At 47.6% G+C, this 16,251-nt stretch overlaps 1 protein-coding gene across 1 annotated transcript; it reads left to right on the forward strand.

The window, feature by feature from the left end:
• Window positions 1-3,532: 3,532 nt before the first annotated feature.
• On the forward strand, window positions 3,533-15,964 carry TNFRSF9 (TNF receptor superfamily member 9). Its single transcript, XM_036257085.1, has 8 exons — window positions 3,533-3,588; window positions 4,688-4,867; window positions 5,829-5,936; window positions 6,611-6,748; window positions 7,681-7,747; window positions 9,876-9,997; window positions 10,849-10,977; window positions 15,648-15,964. The coding sequence occupies exons 2-8, from the start codon at window positions 4,771-4,773 to the stop codon at window positions 15,737-15,739; spliced, it is 753 nt and encodes a 250-aa protein (XP_036112978.1). The 5' UTR covers window positions 3,533-3,588; window positions 4,688-4,770; the 3' UTR covers window positions 15,740-15,964.
• Window positions 15,965-16,251: the final 287 nt, after the last annotated feature.

Raw genomic sequence — 16,251 nt, forward strand, 5'->3', positions numbered from 1 at the left:
GACTTCCATCCAGCTGGGTGTCAGGCGGTTCTGAAGGATGGTTGTTCTGCAGTTTGGTTGTAACTTTGGTGTGGTTGTGGAAGGAGCTGATACTGCATTTACCCACCACCATCTCGACCGGAAGTCTGTGATGCAGATCTTAAAGCACCTGAAAAGTGTGCTGGAAGAGTCCACCTCGGACTAGCAGAGCGCACGTGCGCCTGCTCAGGTCGAGAGTTCGCCTTGGCTTCCTGCGATGACTTCATCAGACAGGAATTCCGTGGCGCCGAGGAGCCCTGGCTTGGCCTCAGCAGAACGGTTCTGAAGTGGGTGGTTGGGTTCCCCTGCAGGCTGCTAAAACTCATCTCGAGACTCTTCGAGCTCAGTAAACACTTTTGTGTCGCTGGCTCAGCTTGCAAAAGCGAGCTGATGGCTGCGCTGGGAAACCGCTCACGTCACTTTCAGGAGAGGTCATCTCCGCCCCCAGAGTATCCTAGATGTAGATTAGCACGTAGCAGTGAGTTCAGTGACGACACAGCCCCGTCAAATGTCATGCTGCAGTGCTGAACACAGAGTACCACATGTGAGGAGGAGGCCCTTGGTTAGATCGGGACTTTGAAAGTATTTGGGCGTGATCAGCCGTGTGATGCGTAGGGCGTGGTACAGAATTTGGGAATGCATTCTGGAGATAGCCCGTGCGTTTTTGTTTTTGTTTTTTCTTCTCTTGCTGGTTGCTCTGGGTTGTTTTAGTGATGATCAGTGTGGGAGGCTAGAAGAGGAACATTTCAAACCCGTACTTTTCAATAACATGACTATTTTCTTGAGAACTATGGGCCAGGCATTGAGCTAAGTACTTCGGGTTCACCGTTTCCTTCATTCCTCACTTCCTGAGAGGGGGGCGTGTTTCTGTGTCTGTCAAGTATGGTTGGAAAAATGGAGACGTTGAGAAATGTGCCCGTGGTCACATGACCATCAATGGTCATGAGCCTAGACTCCGTCCAAGTCAGTCTGACAGCAATACTTGGGCTCTTGCCTGGCCGGTGTGGCTCAGTGGATTGAGCCTTGGCCTGAGCGGTCCCGGTTCGATTCCTGGTCAGGGCACATGTCCGGGTTGCAGGCTCGATCCCCAGTAGAGGGCATGCAGGAGGCAGCTGATCAATGTTCTCTCTCACATTGATGTTTCTATCTCTCTCTAAAAAAATCAATAAAACATATTTAAAAAAAAACAAAGCTTGGACTTTTTTTTTATCCTCACCTGAGGACATTTTCCCATTTTTTGTTCAGATAGAGTGGAAGGGAAAAAGAGAGAGAGAGAAACATCGATGTGAAAGGAACACATCGAGTGGCTGCCACCTGCACAACCGACCAGGGCCGGGGACAAACTGCAACCGAGGTACGCGCCCTTAGCAGGAACCGAACCTGGGTCTCTGTGGACCGCAGGCCGACGCTCTAACCGCTGAGCCAAACCAGCCAGGGCAAAGCTTGGGCTCTTAACCACGTGCTATACTCTACTGCTCCCATTACATGGGGAGGGGATGGTCCAATGGGGGTAGAGGTAGCAAATGAAAACCACAGCGAGATAGCACTTTACATCGGCTAGGATGGTTATAATTTTTTCCTTAATTAAAAGAAGATAACGAGTGGTAGCAAGGATGTAGGGACATTGTAACGGTCTACATTATTGGTAGGAATATAAAATGGTACAGCTACTGTAGAAAGTAATCTGGCAATTTCGCAAAAAAAAATGTGAAACAGAATTACCTGCTAGATACACACTGGAGACCTGAAAACACATCTGTACAAACACCTGTACACCAATGTCCACAGCAGCATTGTTAATAGCAGTCAAAAAGTAGAAGCAGCCTTGGCCAGTTTGTCTCAGCGGTTAGAGCGTCGGCCTGTGGTCCGGAGAGACCCGGGTTCGGTTCCCGCTAAGGGCATGTACCTCGGTTGCAGTTTGTCCTCAGCCCTGGTTGGTCATGCGGGTGGCAGCCACTCGATGTGTCCCTTTCATGTCGATGTTTCTCTCTTTCTCTCTTTTCCTCTCCCTCCCTCCCACTCTATCTGAACAAAAAATGGAAAAATGTCCTCGGGTGAGGATAAAAAAAAAAAAGTAGAAGCAACTCAGATGCCCATCAGCTGATGAGTAATAAAATGTGGTCTACCCATGCAAAGGAATATTATTCTGCAGTCAAAAGGAATGATGCCGGCTACAATGTTGAAAACATTATGCTGAGTGAAATGAACCCGATACAAAAGACCACATGTTTATATGAAATGTCCAGAATGGGATCATCTATAGAGACAGAAAGTAGATCTGTGGTTATCGGGGTCCACGGGGTGGGGGCCTGGGACATGAGCGTTTCTGGGTATGCACTTTCTTTTTGGACCAAAGAATGTGTTTTGGAATTATGTACTGGGGATAGTTGTCCAGCCTAGTGAATATAAATCCATCCAAATATACACTTTAAAATGGATATTATGTGAACTACATCTTAATTTTCCAACAAGGCAACTTCGGGTTGGATCCGGGGTTCCTTGAGTGCTGGAGGCCGCGGGGAGCCCCTGGAAGTGTCCAAGGACGGTGGCCTGATGGGAGTCGTGGAAACACACCAAGTGCTTAGCACGTAGCAAACGTTCAGTAACTATCAGCTCTCTCACCCTCTCCCTTCATCCTCCGGTGGAAGACCAAGACTCCATGTCTCCCATGGGGGGAAAAATAGCTGTTTTCTGTCTAGATCCTAATGGAAAACCCGTCTGTTTTAGTCAAAACCACTCTTGCTATTATTTCTTCTGGTTGTCTTCCTGAGGATACTTGATGCTGGACAGCTCATCCCCGCATCTCTGAAGCAACCTGCTCTACCCCTTCCCCCCTTCCCCTCCTCTCTTTCCTTCCTAGGTCCCACTCAGTGCAGTGATGGAGCTGCCGATGCACTCCGCGTTCCCCTCGTCTCCGCTCCCTCGCTTCTCCCTTCTGCCGCCCGGCAAGGAGCACAGATGAAGGGGCCAGGTCTCGGGTTCTCTTCCCCACTCCCCATCCTGCTCATTATCCGGCTGGAGGCAGAGCCTGTGTCCTCATCTGCACAACGTTGGCCCACTGATAATACAGCCATCCTGACTCCTAGGGTCCTGTAGAGGACAGTTCTTGTTAACGTGCTTATCGGGTGCTGGGGACGCCAGCTGCCCTCGGGAAACGGAGCCACGGCGGCCACGGCGGCCACGGCGGCCACGGCGGGAGCCCGAGCGAGCGGCAGCACCCCGCCGATCCTCCCTCTGAGCACGGCTCCCTCCCGCGAACCTCACATACTTTAAGAACTACGTGAAGTCACAAACTCCTCTTCCCAAAGTCATCTTGAGAAATGTCCTCACGGTCGAGAGCTGCTTCCAAGAAACACTTAAAATCGCCCTCATTCTGTGGGGGCCGAGCACGGTGTGCTCAGCAGCTGTCAAACCAGCTCCCTCCAGAGCCGGGGATTTCCCACGCGGTCCTGCCCCCGGCTGAGTCACTGCAGGGCTCTGTCTGAGCTGCAGGCTTCCTCCCCTGCAGAGCTCACTGCTCGAAGGGAAGAGCGAGACGTGGACGGTTCCTCAACAGCCCTGCGACCTCAGGTTGGTGCGTGTGGGGTGGGCAGGGGGCTCCAGCTGCCGTGAGGACAGAGGCTGTTTCCTGTGTACATTTCTAGACGTTTCTCCCAAAGCCCATCAACTAAAGATCAAATAAAAATCTCTAAAGAGATTTTCTTTTTACTCCTTAGTTTTGTTCTTCTGTGAACTTCAGATCTCGAAACAGGCAAATAGGTCTATTAAGAAACTATATAGCACAGGGAATATGGTCAATAATACTGTAATAACTATGTTTGGTGCCAGGTGGGTACCAGGCTGATGGGGGCTCACTTTGTGAGTTCTATGAATGTCTAACCATGATGTTGTACACTTGAAACTAATACAATATTAAATGTCAATTGTAATTGAAAAAAAAATTTTTTTTTTTTTTTTTATCTTCACCCGAGGACACTTTTTCATTCTTTGTTCAGATAGAGCAGGAGGGAGAGAGAGAGAGAAACATCGATGTGAAAGGGACACATCGAGTGGCTGCCACCCGCACGACCAACCAGGGCCGGGGACAAACTGCAACCGAGGTACATGCCCTTAGCGGGAACCGAACCCGGGTCTCTCCGGACCGCAGGCCGACGCTCTAACCGCTGAGCCAAACTGGCCTGGGCGAAAAAAAAATTTTTTAATGTGGTAATGAGTTGAGCAGAGAAGTGTTCTGACTTTTTAGCAATGAGTTGTTGAACTCTCCACATGCTGTTCAGACAAAAGGCGTAAGGAGATGTCTTCTCCTTGAGCTCAATGGTTAAGATGTCCCTGACAGAGTCTCTTTTTAAAGATCCTATTGCAGGGGCAGCAAGCCACTGGCGTCGTCGAAATCTGGATGCTAATGCTAAGTGTCCATGGAAGTCCCCAAAAGTTCTTGCTATTGTTATTTCTGTGTTTTTGGCAAAGTTGCTGGGCGATGCACTTTTACCCGTTGGCAAGTGTGCACAAAGCTACCCTTGTCCTACTATGGAAGTTCCTATGAAATTGCTACCTTTGCTCTTTGTTCCTGAAAACCCCTAGGGACAGTGCCGTGGAATTGTAGAGCGATGCCACAACGTGTGCATCTGAGGAGGAAACACCTCATTTTGTACATTTCTGCCTCTTGCAGAGTGGTATTTGTGAAGCCGAGACTCGGATCAACATTCTTTTGGAATCTGCTTTGCTAGTATCATATTCGTGCCAGACTGCAACATGGGAAACGGGTATTACAGCCTCATGGCCACTGTGCTGCTGGTCACGAGTTTTGAGAGGACACTGATGCAGGATCCCTGCAGGAGCTGTCCAGCTGGTGAGACCACATTAACACACGTGCTTGATCTGTCCTGTTGAATACACGGTCCAGTTAGTCCGGTAGTCAGGGCCAATGAGCTCTGTGTGAATGACCTTTCACTCATTCATTTACAAATATTTCTTGGATGTGACATCTTAGGTGTGTGAGCAACGCTACATCTTGTGCCCTAACTTTGTCATCTAGGGGTAACGAGAGAACCTGTCTCACAGAGTTGCTGGGAGGGTCACATGGTGGGCTTGCAATAGTGCAGGGTCCTGGCTAGACCTCAGTCCATGTTAGCTTTGTGTGTGACGACCTGTGTCAAAGGGGGGGAGGCACAGCAGGGGACAAGCAGGAGGCAGGGGTGGGCTGGGAGGGGGCACAGAGTGGGGGGAGGCAGACCCATGTACCAGTGAAGGACATTGACCTCCTCCTGCATCTGTCATGTCGATCTCCTGGATCAATTGAGAGAAATCATTCTGTTTAATCAATAGATAAAGGAGACTATTTTCTTTCTGTTGATTTTGTTGCAATATTCATATTTTGTTATTCTTATTTCTGTGATTATGTTGGGAGCAATCTTGCAAATGTATATTAAAAAAATTTTTTTAAACCTCACCTGAGGATATGTTTTTATTGATTTTTAGAGAGAGAGGAAGTGGGAGAGAGAGAGACATCAATCAGTTGCCTCCCTTACGCACCCCGACTGGGGGTCGAACTGTAACCTAGGCATGCGCCCTGACGGGAAATCGAACCCACAACCTTTTGGTGTACAGGACAACGTTCTAACCGACTGAGCCACCTGGCCAGGTCACAGATGTATACTTTTAAAAAGCCCATCAACAAAATCAAGTCTACCACCGTGGCACCGAGACAACTAATTATTGTTTCATATTCTGGTTATCTTGTGACTGTCACGGCGCTTCAGGTGACAGTAATCCTTTGTCAAACACGTACAGCTGTCCTCTACCCTCCTTAGGAACTTTCTGTGGGCAAACCAAGAATCCGAGCTGCATTCCCTGTCCTTCAGACAGCTTCTCCAGCGCCGGCGGGCAGAAGGCCTGTGACATCTGCAGGCGCTGTGAAGGTACGACTCAGAGGTCCTCTTCATTCCTCCCGAGCTGGGGAGCCAAGCGTCCACTCCCTGGGGTTCTGCTGCTCGCCCCTCCAAGTCAGGGTCAGAGCCCTGATTCCTGTCAATAGGCAGGTCCAGGGAAATAATTTACTGCAACAGCAATTATGTGTGGTTGAGCTTTTATGTATGTATGTGTGTAGGTAGGTAGGTACATATTTATTTATTTTTAATCCTCACCCAAGGATATTTATGTTCAGATAGAGTGGGAGGGAGGGAGACAGAGAGAGAGAGAGAGGGAGATACATGGACGTGAGAGGGACACATCAACTGGTTGCCTCCGGCATGGCCCCATCCAGGGCTGAGGATGAGCCACAACCAAGGTACGTGCCCTTGATTGGAATCGAACCTGAGACTCATTGGTCCACGGGCCGATGCTCTAACCGCTGAGCCAAACTGGCCAGGGCTGGATTGAGCTTTTAAATGTTAGAGGAAACATTCATTTGACAGGAGAGAAAATTTTCATCAGCAAAATGTAAAAATGTCTTCTATTGGGATTCAAATGTAAACTCTATACTCTAAGGCATTGGGAACATTTTGAGTAGTGTGCGCGTGGTTTTTGTTGCAGAACGTAAATCTGCTTCCTGGACTGGGGGTCAGGTGTGATGTCACTTTGGGGGGCCCTGTAGGTGTCTTCCGGACGAGGAGGGTGTGCACCCCCACCAGCAACGCCGAATGCGAGTGCATCCCAGGGTTCCACTGCCGCGGCGCCGGCTGTTCCATGTGTGAGCCGGACTGCAGACGAGGCCAGGAACTGACCCTACACGGTAGGCGTGCGCTTGCCAGCCCAGTGCCAGGCTGCTCCCTAGACGTGCCGTTAGCTTAGGTCTCGGTCTTTTTTTGTTGTTGTCTTTTTAAAATTTATTGGGCACAAATTCACGGTGACAATGTCACAAGCTAGTAGCATACAAGATAATCTCTCTCAATAAGGGAGGGGGTAAGGGGACCGGGTGAAAAGCGTGACGGGATTAGGCAAAGCATAACAAAACCTTATACTCAGACAACAGTATGGTGATGACCAGAGGGAAACGGGGGTGCGGGAGGAAGAAGAGGGTAAAGGGAGATAAATGGTGATGGAAGGAGACTTGACTTGGGGTGGTGGACACAACAATATGCAGATGACGTATCATAGGAATGTATCCCTGCAACCTATATCATTTTATTAATCCATGTTACCCCAATACATGTAATAACATTTAAAAAATCTCTTAATAAGCCAGATAAAGAAATAACATTCCAAATAAAAGGTAGATTAAGCACATTGTTATTCCAGGCAAGGGGAGATGAAGGCATGAAGTCCAAAATTAGTAGAAGGTGTGCCTTTTGATGCTCGAAGGTGCTCAGGAGAGAGGATGACCTACCAAGAGCTGAGTCCCAGCCACCCGTGCAGAAGTTAGGTCTTTTGGGTGTAAAATAAAGCAGAGATTTGTAGAACCTTAAAGGAGCAAGCAATGAATCAAGTCTAGGTGATATTTACCAACGATTTCTCAATCAATGGAGATCAGTTGAAATCACACGTGTTATTCATCAGGACCATGGATTTCCATACATTAGTCATCTTAGGGTTTGGTTTCAAGAGTCTGTGTGGATTGAATTAAGTTAATGACTGTGTGATGTGATTATGCTCACCACAGGGAAAGTTGTGAAATGATGAACATTCTCCCTTTTTGATCATCGCTTCTTTAAATTTCCATGCCAGGTTGTGAAGACTGCTCTGCTGGGACATTTAATGATCAGAAACACGGCCCTTGTCAGCCCTGGACAGAGTACGTATGATTTCCTTTTGCTGACGGAATACAGAAGCTGGGTTAATTTTCTTAGAGACAAAGAATGTTATCATTGAAGCCTTTGTTGTTGTTTTTTTATCCTCACTCGAGGACAGTTTTGCACTTATGTTCAGATAGAGCAGGCGGGAGAGAGGGAGGTAGAGAGAGAGAGAAACATCAGTGTGAGAGAGACACATCGAGTGGTTGCCACCCACACAACCCCAACCGGGGCTGGGGACAAACTGCAACCGAGGTACGTGCCCTTAGCGGAACCGAACCCGGGCCTCTCTGGTCTGCAGGCCGGCGCTCTAACTGCTGAGCCAAACCAGCCACGACTCATTGAAGCTTTTTAAAATCTATTGAGACTAGACATAGAAGAACACAGTGCTAGGCAGTGTGGGAACCTTACAGGGTAATAGCGACTTGATATGCAGAAATAAGGCCGGAGCATCCAGATCAGAGTTGCCCGTAGGACTTGGCTACTGTCTGCCCAGGTGTTCTTCTGTGTCCTTCCGATGTCTGTGCTGCCTCTTCCCTTCCCTGGTTAATCAGCTCACCTTCAGTGTGCAGCGCCCAGCACTGAGAACGATGGGCCAGTGTGCATGCTCCGCTCAAAAACAACAGGTGCTTGGGAAACAAGACCATCACAGGGAGTGAAGACAGCTAACTGTGTCCACGGGAATATTCCTGGTGGTGTGATCTGGACTGGAGGTGCTCCAGGCGTGGGCTGTGGACAGGACCCCGTTTGTCGCTTGGCCGCAGCAAGAGCACCACATTGTCGCTTGGCCACAGTAAGAGCACCACAGGTGTTAGGAGTAAGCATTGAGACACTTTGAAGGCAAATGGGCAGTCACGTGTATACGTCAACTCTAACACAAATTTAGGTCTTGCCCTGGCCAGGTGACTCAGATGGTTGGACCATCTTCCCCCACACAAGGAGGTTGGGGGTTCAGTACCTGGTCAGGGCACATACCTAGATTTCAGGTTTTATCCCAGGTCAGGGTGCATATGGAAGGCAACCGATCGATGTTTCTCTCTTACATTGATGTTCCTCTCTCACATCAATGTTTCTCTCTCTCTTGCTCTCTCTGTCTCTCCCTCTCCCCCTTCCTCTCTCTCTACTAAAATCGACAAACATATCCTCAGGTAAAACAAAACAAAACAAAACAAAACAAAAACAGATCTTGTATTGTAAATGTGTTTGCCCCCTTTTTTTTTCATTTGATTTTATTGCTAGAAAATCATTTTCAAAAATTATTTTACATTTACATTCTTACGTTTTATAAAAGTTGGTTCAGAATAGATCAGAAAGTTTGTGTTTATTTTAAAAAGGTCTTTCAACACAAGTCATTCAGAACAGTCAAATGAGTCTGCGTGGAAGGTGGGGTTGAACTGGGCTTGGAGAAGGGGTGTGTTTGGGTTAGGTAAAGGGGCAAGGGAAAGACCTAAGGACCATGATGATAAAGATGAGGATGGTGGTGATGGTGATGGTGGTGGTGATGATGATGGTGGTGATGGTGAGGATGATGATGGTGGAGGTGGTGATGATGATGGTGGCTACCATTTATTGGGAGTGAGTCAGACACATGGAAGTGTGTCACTAGGGTGATTTGTTTGCTTTTTAAAACAGTCCTGGGAGCATGTGCATCTTACTTTGCAGACGAGGAAACTGAGATTTCCTAACTTGCCCAAGGCTGTTCTGCAAAGAGCAGACCCAGGACTCCAACCCTGGTCTGTCTGATGATAACATATGGTCGGGTTAGGAACGCCTAAGCCTTATGCTGAGTGGTCCATCCTCCATATGTGCCAGAGGTGGTCAAATATATTATGAAGTTGGGGTGGAGGGTGGGAGACTAACCAGGCAAAACAGAGGAGTTCTGGGACGAGGCTCCTCAGCCTCAAAAGGAAGACGAATCCAGCTGGGAGGGCCCAGCGCGGTGAATGGCGGAGAACCGTGGACACCGGAGGAAGCCAGGTGGTCCGGCGGACGTTTTCCGAAATACCTTTAGGAACCCACACCCACACATCTTTGTGACTGGGCTTTATTGGTGGACAAGGTCAATGTTTTTCATTAGAATGGTCTGTATGTAAATTAACTATCTGAACTCTTTTCGTTGGGCCGCCTCAGCTGTTCTGTGGACGGGAAGACGGTGCTGGTGAATGGGACGAAGGAGAGCGATGTGGTGTGTGGACCCGTCTCAGCCGACTTCTCTCCAGGCACAGCCACCACCGTGCCTGCCCCTGCGCCAGGTAGCTGGGCTGTCCCCGTCCCCTCCAGGTGCCGTGTCATGCTGTCCCCACGGGCTCGGACTCGCCGACACCGTGAGGCCTTGCGCTTGGCCCACAAGCAGCACCTCGGGTCACACCGGGGAGCAGAGCGAGGCGAGCCGGGCTCAAACAGTCCACGGCTTTGACGAAGCCAGGCCAAGCGGGTCATCAGTCCTGCGTTTCCCGTGTGAAATACGGAAAGGCCGACGCACTTGGTGTTTGTGGGCCCCCAGGAAAAGTATTAAGGTTTAAAACAAATTTTCTTTTCAAAAATTATTATTACTGTTTTAACATTTTTTTTTTCACTGATATTTTAGAGAGAGAGGAAGGGAGAGATAAAAACATTAATCGGCTGCCTCCCGCACGCCCCCCACTGGGGACTGAGCCTACAACCCAGGCATGAGCCCTGACCAGGCATCGAACCAGGACCTCTCAGTCCATGGGATGATGCTCAGGCCCCTGAGCCACACCAAGAGGTCGCAGGTTCGATTCCCGGTCAGGGCACATGCCTGGGTTTTGGCTTGAGCCCCAGTAGGGGGTGTGCAGGAGGCGGCCAATCAATGTTTTTCTCTCATTGATGTTTCTCTCTCCTTCTCCCTCCTCCTCTCTCTAAAACTCAATAAAAACATATTTTAAAAAATAAAAAATAGAAATTTTCTTAACACGCAGGCAAGTTGACCAAGTTAGCTGGTTGGAGATGCCCAAGGGCCCACCTTCTCCTCATGCTGAGGGGTTTGCAGACGTCAAGGTCAATGTCAAGGTCATTGTCAATGTGAAAAGTCCACTTGCAGCATGACACTGCTACGTATGTCTCTCCTGTCGCTTTCTTCCAGGTCACCACCCCCAGATCAGCATCTTCCTCGCGCTGGCGATGACGGCCCTGTTCCTGGTGTTCTTGCTCATGGTCCGCTTCTCCGCGTCCGCGCAGGGCAGGAAGAAACTGCTGTACATGTTCAAACAACGTAAGGCCGCGGCACGCAGCGGACAGCGCTCCTTCCAGGCCGGCTGCTCCCGCAGAGAGGGAAGGGTGGTGGTTCATTTCCTTAGCGCGGCCCCGTGGGCATCAGGCACAGGCAGGTTTGCCCCCAAGGGACATCTGGCAACATCAGGAGACAGTTTTGGTTGTCACTCCCCGGGGGTGGGGGGTGTACTGAGTGGTCAGGGATGCTGCTAAACGCCCACAATGCCCAGGCCGGCCCGCAGCAGGGGTATCCGGCCCCAGATGTCAATAGTGCCGAGGTGAAGAGAGTGGGTGATAGCAGAACATAATCCCAGGGTTCCAGAAAGATCACAGTGTAAGCATGTGCCGTCTCGGATAACTGTGTGTGTAAGTGTGTGCATGTGCGTGTGTGCACGTGTGTGCAGCCAGTCAGCTGTGTACACAGGAATCAGAAAATAAGGTTTGCCCTTCGGGCCCTGCTCCTCGGGCTGGTTAGTGGCCTTAACCTGAGGCAGACAGGCCAGGTGAGGAGGCACAGGGAGCTCAGAGGGGGTCTGAAGTGTGTTCAACAAAACGGGTTGTTAGGACACCAATCTGGATTAAATGAGAAACTTTAATAATGAACTTCCTTCAATGGACCAAGATACTCTTTCTATGTGGAACTTGGTGAGAGTCAGAATTCATTAAATGAAACCTCTTAGTATTCATTCAAAAAGGTTATAGCCCTGGCCGGTTTTGCTCAGTGGTTAGAGCGTTGGCCCGCGGACCAGGGAGTTCCGGGTTCGGTTCCTGCTCGGGGCACGTACCAAAAAATAAATAAATAAATAAATGTCCTTGGGTGAGGATAAAAACAAACAAACAAAAACCAAAATAGGTTATAGATGGGGGCAGCCTGTTTTTCGTCCTCAGAACCATAGACACAGGCTAGACTTGATAGGAAGGCTTCACACATAGAGCGCCCTGTGCTGTAACCAGAAACGTTAAAAACATATCAGGGACTGCATCAGTACAGTCTTATCTGAAGAGGCTCTACATTAATTTGTATAAGAGTCTTTTGAAGATAACACAAAATCTGTTTACCCGGTGCAATATAACATATAGGAATCGATGCATCCATGTAAAGAAAGTTTAACAAATGGTTGTAAAACAAACACCTGCTTCACCCTACTCCGCTTGAGAAACGAGGTTATCTTCGTTCCCGGAAGCCCCGCATGTCCTTCCAGATGAAGCCCTCCCTCCCCACCAGCGCTAACCACACCGAGATATTTATGGCAGTCACTTCCTTGCTCTTATTTATAGTTTTACTACCTAACAACACAGTTTAACGAGGCTGCCAGTGAACTTCATACAAGTGAAATCACATGTACCTATTCCATATTTTCTGTATCTATTCCTTCTTTCATGCAACATTGTATCACTATGACCCATCCATGTGTTGCATTTACCTTGGTTGATTTCCATTGCTGGATACTCTTCTACTGAGTGACTGCATCACTGTTTGTCAATCCCTTCCAATATTTATGGACACTTGGCTTATTTCCAGTTTGGGGCTATTGCAAACAATGATGTTCCAATATTTTTGTCTACTTATCTCAGTACACATAAGCACATGTTTCTCTGTGCTTTTGTTGTTGCTGCTTGTTTTTTATAACCTAGAAATAAAATTGTTGGGTCCTCAGTAGATACACCAAACTATTTTTCCAGGCTTGTAGGATCCTCATCTTCACTTGTCCAGAAGCCTAGGAGAGTTCCTTCTGCTCCAGTCCTTGCTACACGTGGTGTTGATTTGTATCTATCTGATGGGCGGATAGATGTCATCGTGGTTTGAATTGGCATTTCCCCGAGTTCTAGTGAGATGAGACTTTTTTCAAGTTATATTGGCCATTTGGATCCCCTCTTCTGCGAGTGCCTGATCAAGTCTTCTGAGCATTTTTCTTATTCATGTACAGAAATCCTTCCGTCTGCTGTTCGTACACAGCAGATACGGTTTTCCACTCTGTGGCTGGCTCATTGCTTCTCTTTTGAGGTCAAAACCTTTGATTTAAACCTCTAAGCTCTCACCGAAACCCCTCCTATAAAGAGCAAATCTTCCCAGCTTCACCCAAATGGCAATAAAGCTCTTCATAAAATGATTTTCAAAAGTATTTATGAGTAATTAGTGAGTTGCAGTGAAACTGTATTCCATTTTAAAAACATTTTTTAGGGCATTTTAGAAAGTTTCTGTTTTGAGATCATTTTAGATTCACAGGAAGTTGTAAAGACAGTGCCAGGTTACATTCCATGTAACTATAGTACACCATCAAAACCAGGCAAGTGACGTTGGCATTGTGTGCGTATACTTGGTTTTTTGTTTGTTTGTTTTATTTTTATTATTTATTTTTTGTTATCCCCCCACCCGAGGATATTTTTCCACTGAGTTTTTAGTGGAAGGGAGGAAGGGAGTGAGAGAGAGAGAGAGAGAGAGAAACATCAATGTCAGAGAGACTCGTGGATTGGTTGCCTTCGCATGAGCCCGACCGGGGCCAGAGATCAAACCTGAAACCCAGGCACGTGCCCTTGACTGGGAATTGAGCCCATGACCCTTTGGTCCACAGGCCGACACTCTAACCACTGAGCAAAACTGGCCAGGGCTTGTTTGTTCACCCAAGGTTATGTTTTTACTAATTTTTGAGAGAGAGAGAAACATCAATCGGTTGCCTCTGTACCTGCCCTGACAAGAAATTGAACCCTCACCTTTTTTGGTGTATGGGACGATGCTCCAACCAACTGAGCCACCCGGCCAGGGCTGTGTGTGTATACTTGTATGTCATTTTGTCACATATGTAGATTGATGTGACTACCAATACAATGAAAACACAGAATATTCCATGAGATGAAGCTCTCCCCGCTGCTTGCTCTCCGTGGCCACATCCACACCCTCCCCCATCCCTAACCCGGGCAACCTCGAATCTGCGTTCTCTCTCCACAAGTTTGTCTTTGCAAGAATATCACCGAAATGGAATCCTACAGTATAGAAATGGGTCATGAATATATAACCGTATGAGATGGGCTTTTTTTCACTCAAATTTATTTTTTTACATTTATTTTTTTAATCATCACCCGAGGATATTTTTCTATTTATCATCAGATAGGGAGGGAGGGAGGGAGAGAGAGAAACAACAACATTGATGTGAGAGAGAAACATCAATCGCTTGCCTCCCACACATGTCCTGACTGGGAATCGAACCCGCAACCTTTCGGTGCATGGGACAATGCTCCAACCAGCTGAGCCACCTGGCCAGAGCTGGTGGATGTTCTTGGGTGTTGAATCATGTCACATGCATTCTCTGCATCAACTGACACAATCATGTGATTTTCTTCTTGATCCTGTTAAGATGATGGATCACATAGATTCAGTTCTGAACGTTGAACCAGCCTTGCTCAGGAGTATTTTTGTCCTTGGACTAAACTCTGCTTGCTCATAGTATATCATTCTTTTCCTAAGTTGCAAAATTCTGTTTGCTAATATTTTGTTAAGAATTTTGGTAGCTATATTCCTGAGGGGTATTAATGTATATTTTTATTTTCTAGTACTGTCTTTGTCTGGTTTTGATATCAGAATAGTACTGGTTTCACAAAACAAGTTGGGACGTGACACCCCATTGATATTTCTGAATGTCTTGCCAGTTTTTCATAAATTCTTGGAGACAGTGCATTTGCTGGGTTTGGGTTATTGTTATTATTATTATTTTTGTAATAACAAGCATGTAAAATTGGGGTAGGGCCTATATTGTTTTGTCAGGCTATAAAAATATCTGCTCAGGATTAAAAGTTGCTCAGCAGTGACGCAAATACTTTACACTAATATGTGAAAGAAAACCTAGGAGCTAGTGCATAAATCAGTTCTTACCAATAGAGGGGGGTGGGTGTATCGTTACATCTAGCATTTCATACAGAAGAACCTGTCTAGTGTGCCTCCTGAGTGACCCTCATGGAAACTACAGTTCTGTTCAGGACGTGACACATTTGATGCATTAGTGATTCACGCTCAGGAGTCTTTTTAGCCATATAAAAATAAAGAATATATTCTTTCAGGACCAATAAAAATATTTGGTCAAAAGAAAAAATATTTATTTTAAAATATGTTTTTATTGATTATTTTTAGAAAGAGAGGAAGGAGAGAGAGCTAGAAACATCGATGTGAGAGAGAAACAGTGATCAACTGCCTCCTGCACGCCCCCTACTGGGGATCGAGCTCACAATCCACGCATGTGCCCTGACCGGGAATCGAACCGTGATCTCTCAGTCCATGAGATGATGCTCAATCCACTGAGCCACACTGACCGGGCAAAGAAAAAGATCTTAAATCATTCTGAGAAATTCATCCTTGCCATGACCTCTCTTGTTGATAGGTTGGTTAGAATTAAAGTAGAGAATGTTTACTCAGCTGGTGTGGCTTCGTGGATTGAGCGTCGTCCCATGGACTGAGAGGTCCCGGTTCGATTCCCGGTGAAGGCACATGCCGGGGTTTCGGGCTCGATCCCCAGTGGGGGGCGTGCAGGAGGCAGCCGATCGATGTTTTTATCTCTCCCTCCCTCTCCCTCTAAAATCAATAAAATACTTGTTAAAAAAGTTTTTAAAATGCTTAGAGGTGGTGGCTCCGTGGCTGTGGTCACAGACGAGCCCGGTGAGCGCCTTTGGCCGTGTTTGCAGCGTTCCTGAAGACAGCGCGCACCGCCCAGGAGGAAGACAGCTGCAGCTGCGGCTTCCCGGAGGAGGAGGAGGGAGAGGGGCAGAGGCTGTGACCGAGCGCGCCGGACGCTTCTGACAAGACCCGAAGGAGGAGTCCGAGTGATCCCACCAGCAGATCTTTCTGTGCTGAAAAAGGCCATCCTAGACAACACCCAGATGACCCCCAAGATCCTTCCAAATGCTGACGCGTGTGCCTTGAAAATGTACCACCTTCCACAGGACAGAGCTGTTGGTAAAGGGGCATTTTCTAGATAGTACTTGACAGGGTTGGGCTCCTTTCTTTCTTTCTTTTTCTTTTCCTTTCTTTCTTTTTTTTTAATTCAAAGTGAATCTATTTGACATTGACTTCAGAGTCCAGCGTGGCCTGGGGCCCTCGTCCTGCCTCTCTGCCTTGGTCCCGCCCGCTCTGAGCAGGGGCTTACATTTCATTTTATTCCTACAAACTTTAAAAACATACTTTATACACATAGATTAGTAAATGAAACAGTCACGGAATGAAGACCTGGGAGCCCATCCAGAGAGCTGGAGCAGGGGCTGCCGCCCGCCCCGGGCCGAACCCGAGACA

Source organism: Molossus molossus, unplaced genomic scaffold (genome assembly GCF_014108415.1).
Source record: "Molossus molossus isolate mMolMol1 unplaced genomic scaffold, mMolMol1.p scaffold_m16_p_12, whole genome shotgun sequence".
NCBI lineage: Eukaryota > Metazoa > Chordata > Mammalia > Chiroptera > Molossidae > Molossus > Molossus molossus.

What these genes read in the sequence shown, in the direction of transcription:
- TNFRSF9 (XM_036257085.1), top strand. Translation starts at nt 4,771, where the DNA reads ATGGGAAACGGGTATTACAGCCTCATGGCCACTGTGCTGCTGGTCACG. An exon ending in CATCTGCAGGCGCTGTGAAG is followed by an intron (nt 5,937 to 6,610) that starts GTACGACTCAGA and finishes GGGGCCCTGTAG; the next exon opens with GTGTCTTCCGGACGAGGAGG. An exon ending in CCTTGTCAGCCCTGGACAGA is followed by an intron (nt 7,748 to 9,875) that starts GTACGTATGATT and finishes GGGCCGCCTCAG; the next exon opens with CTGTTCTGTGGACGGGAAGA.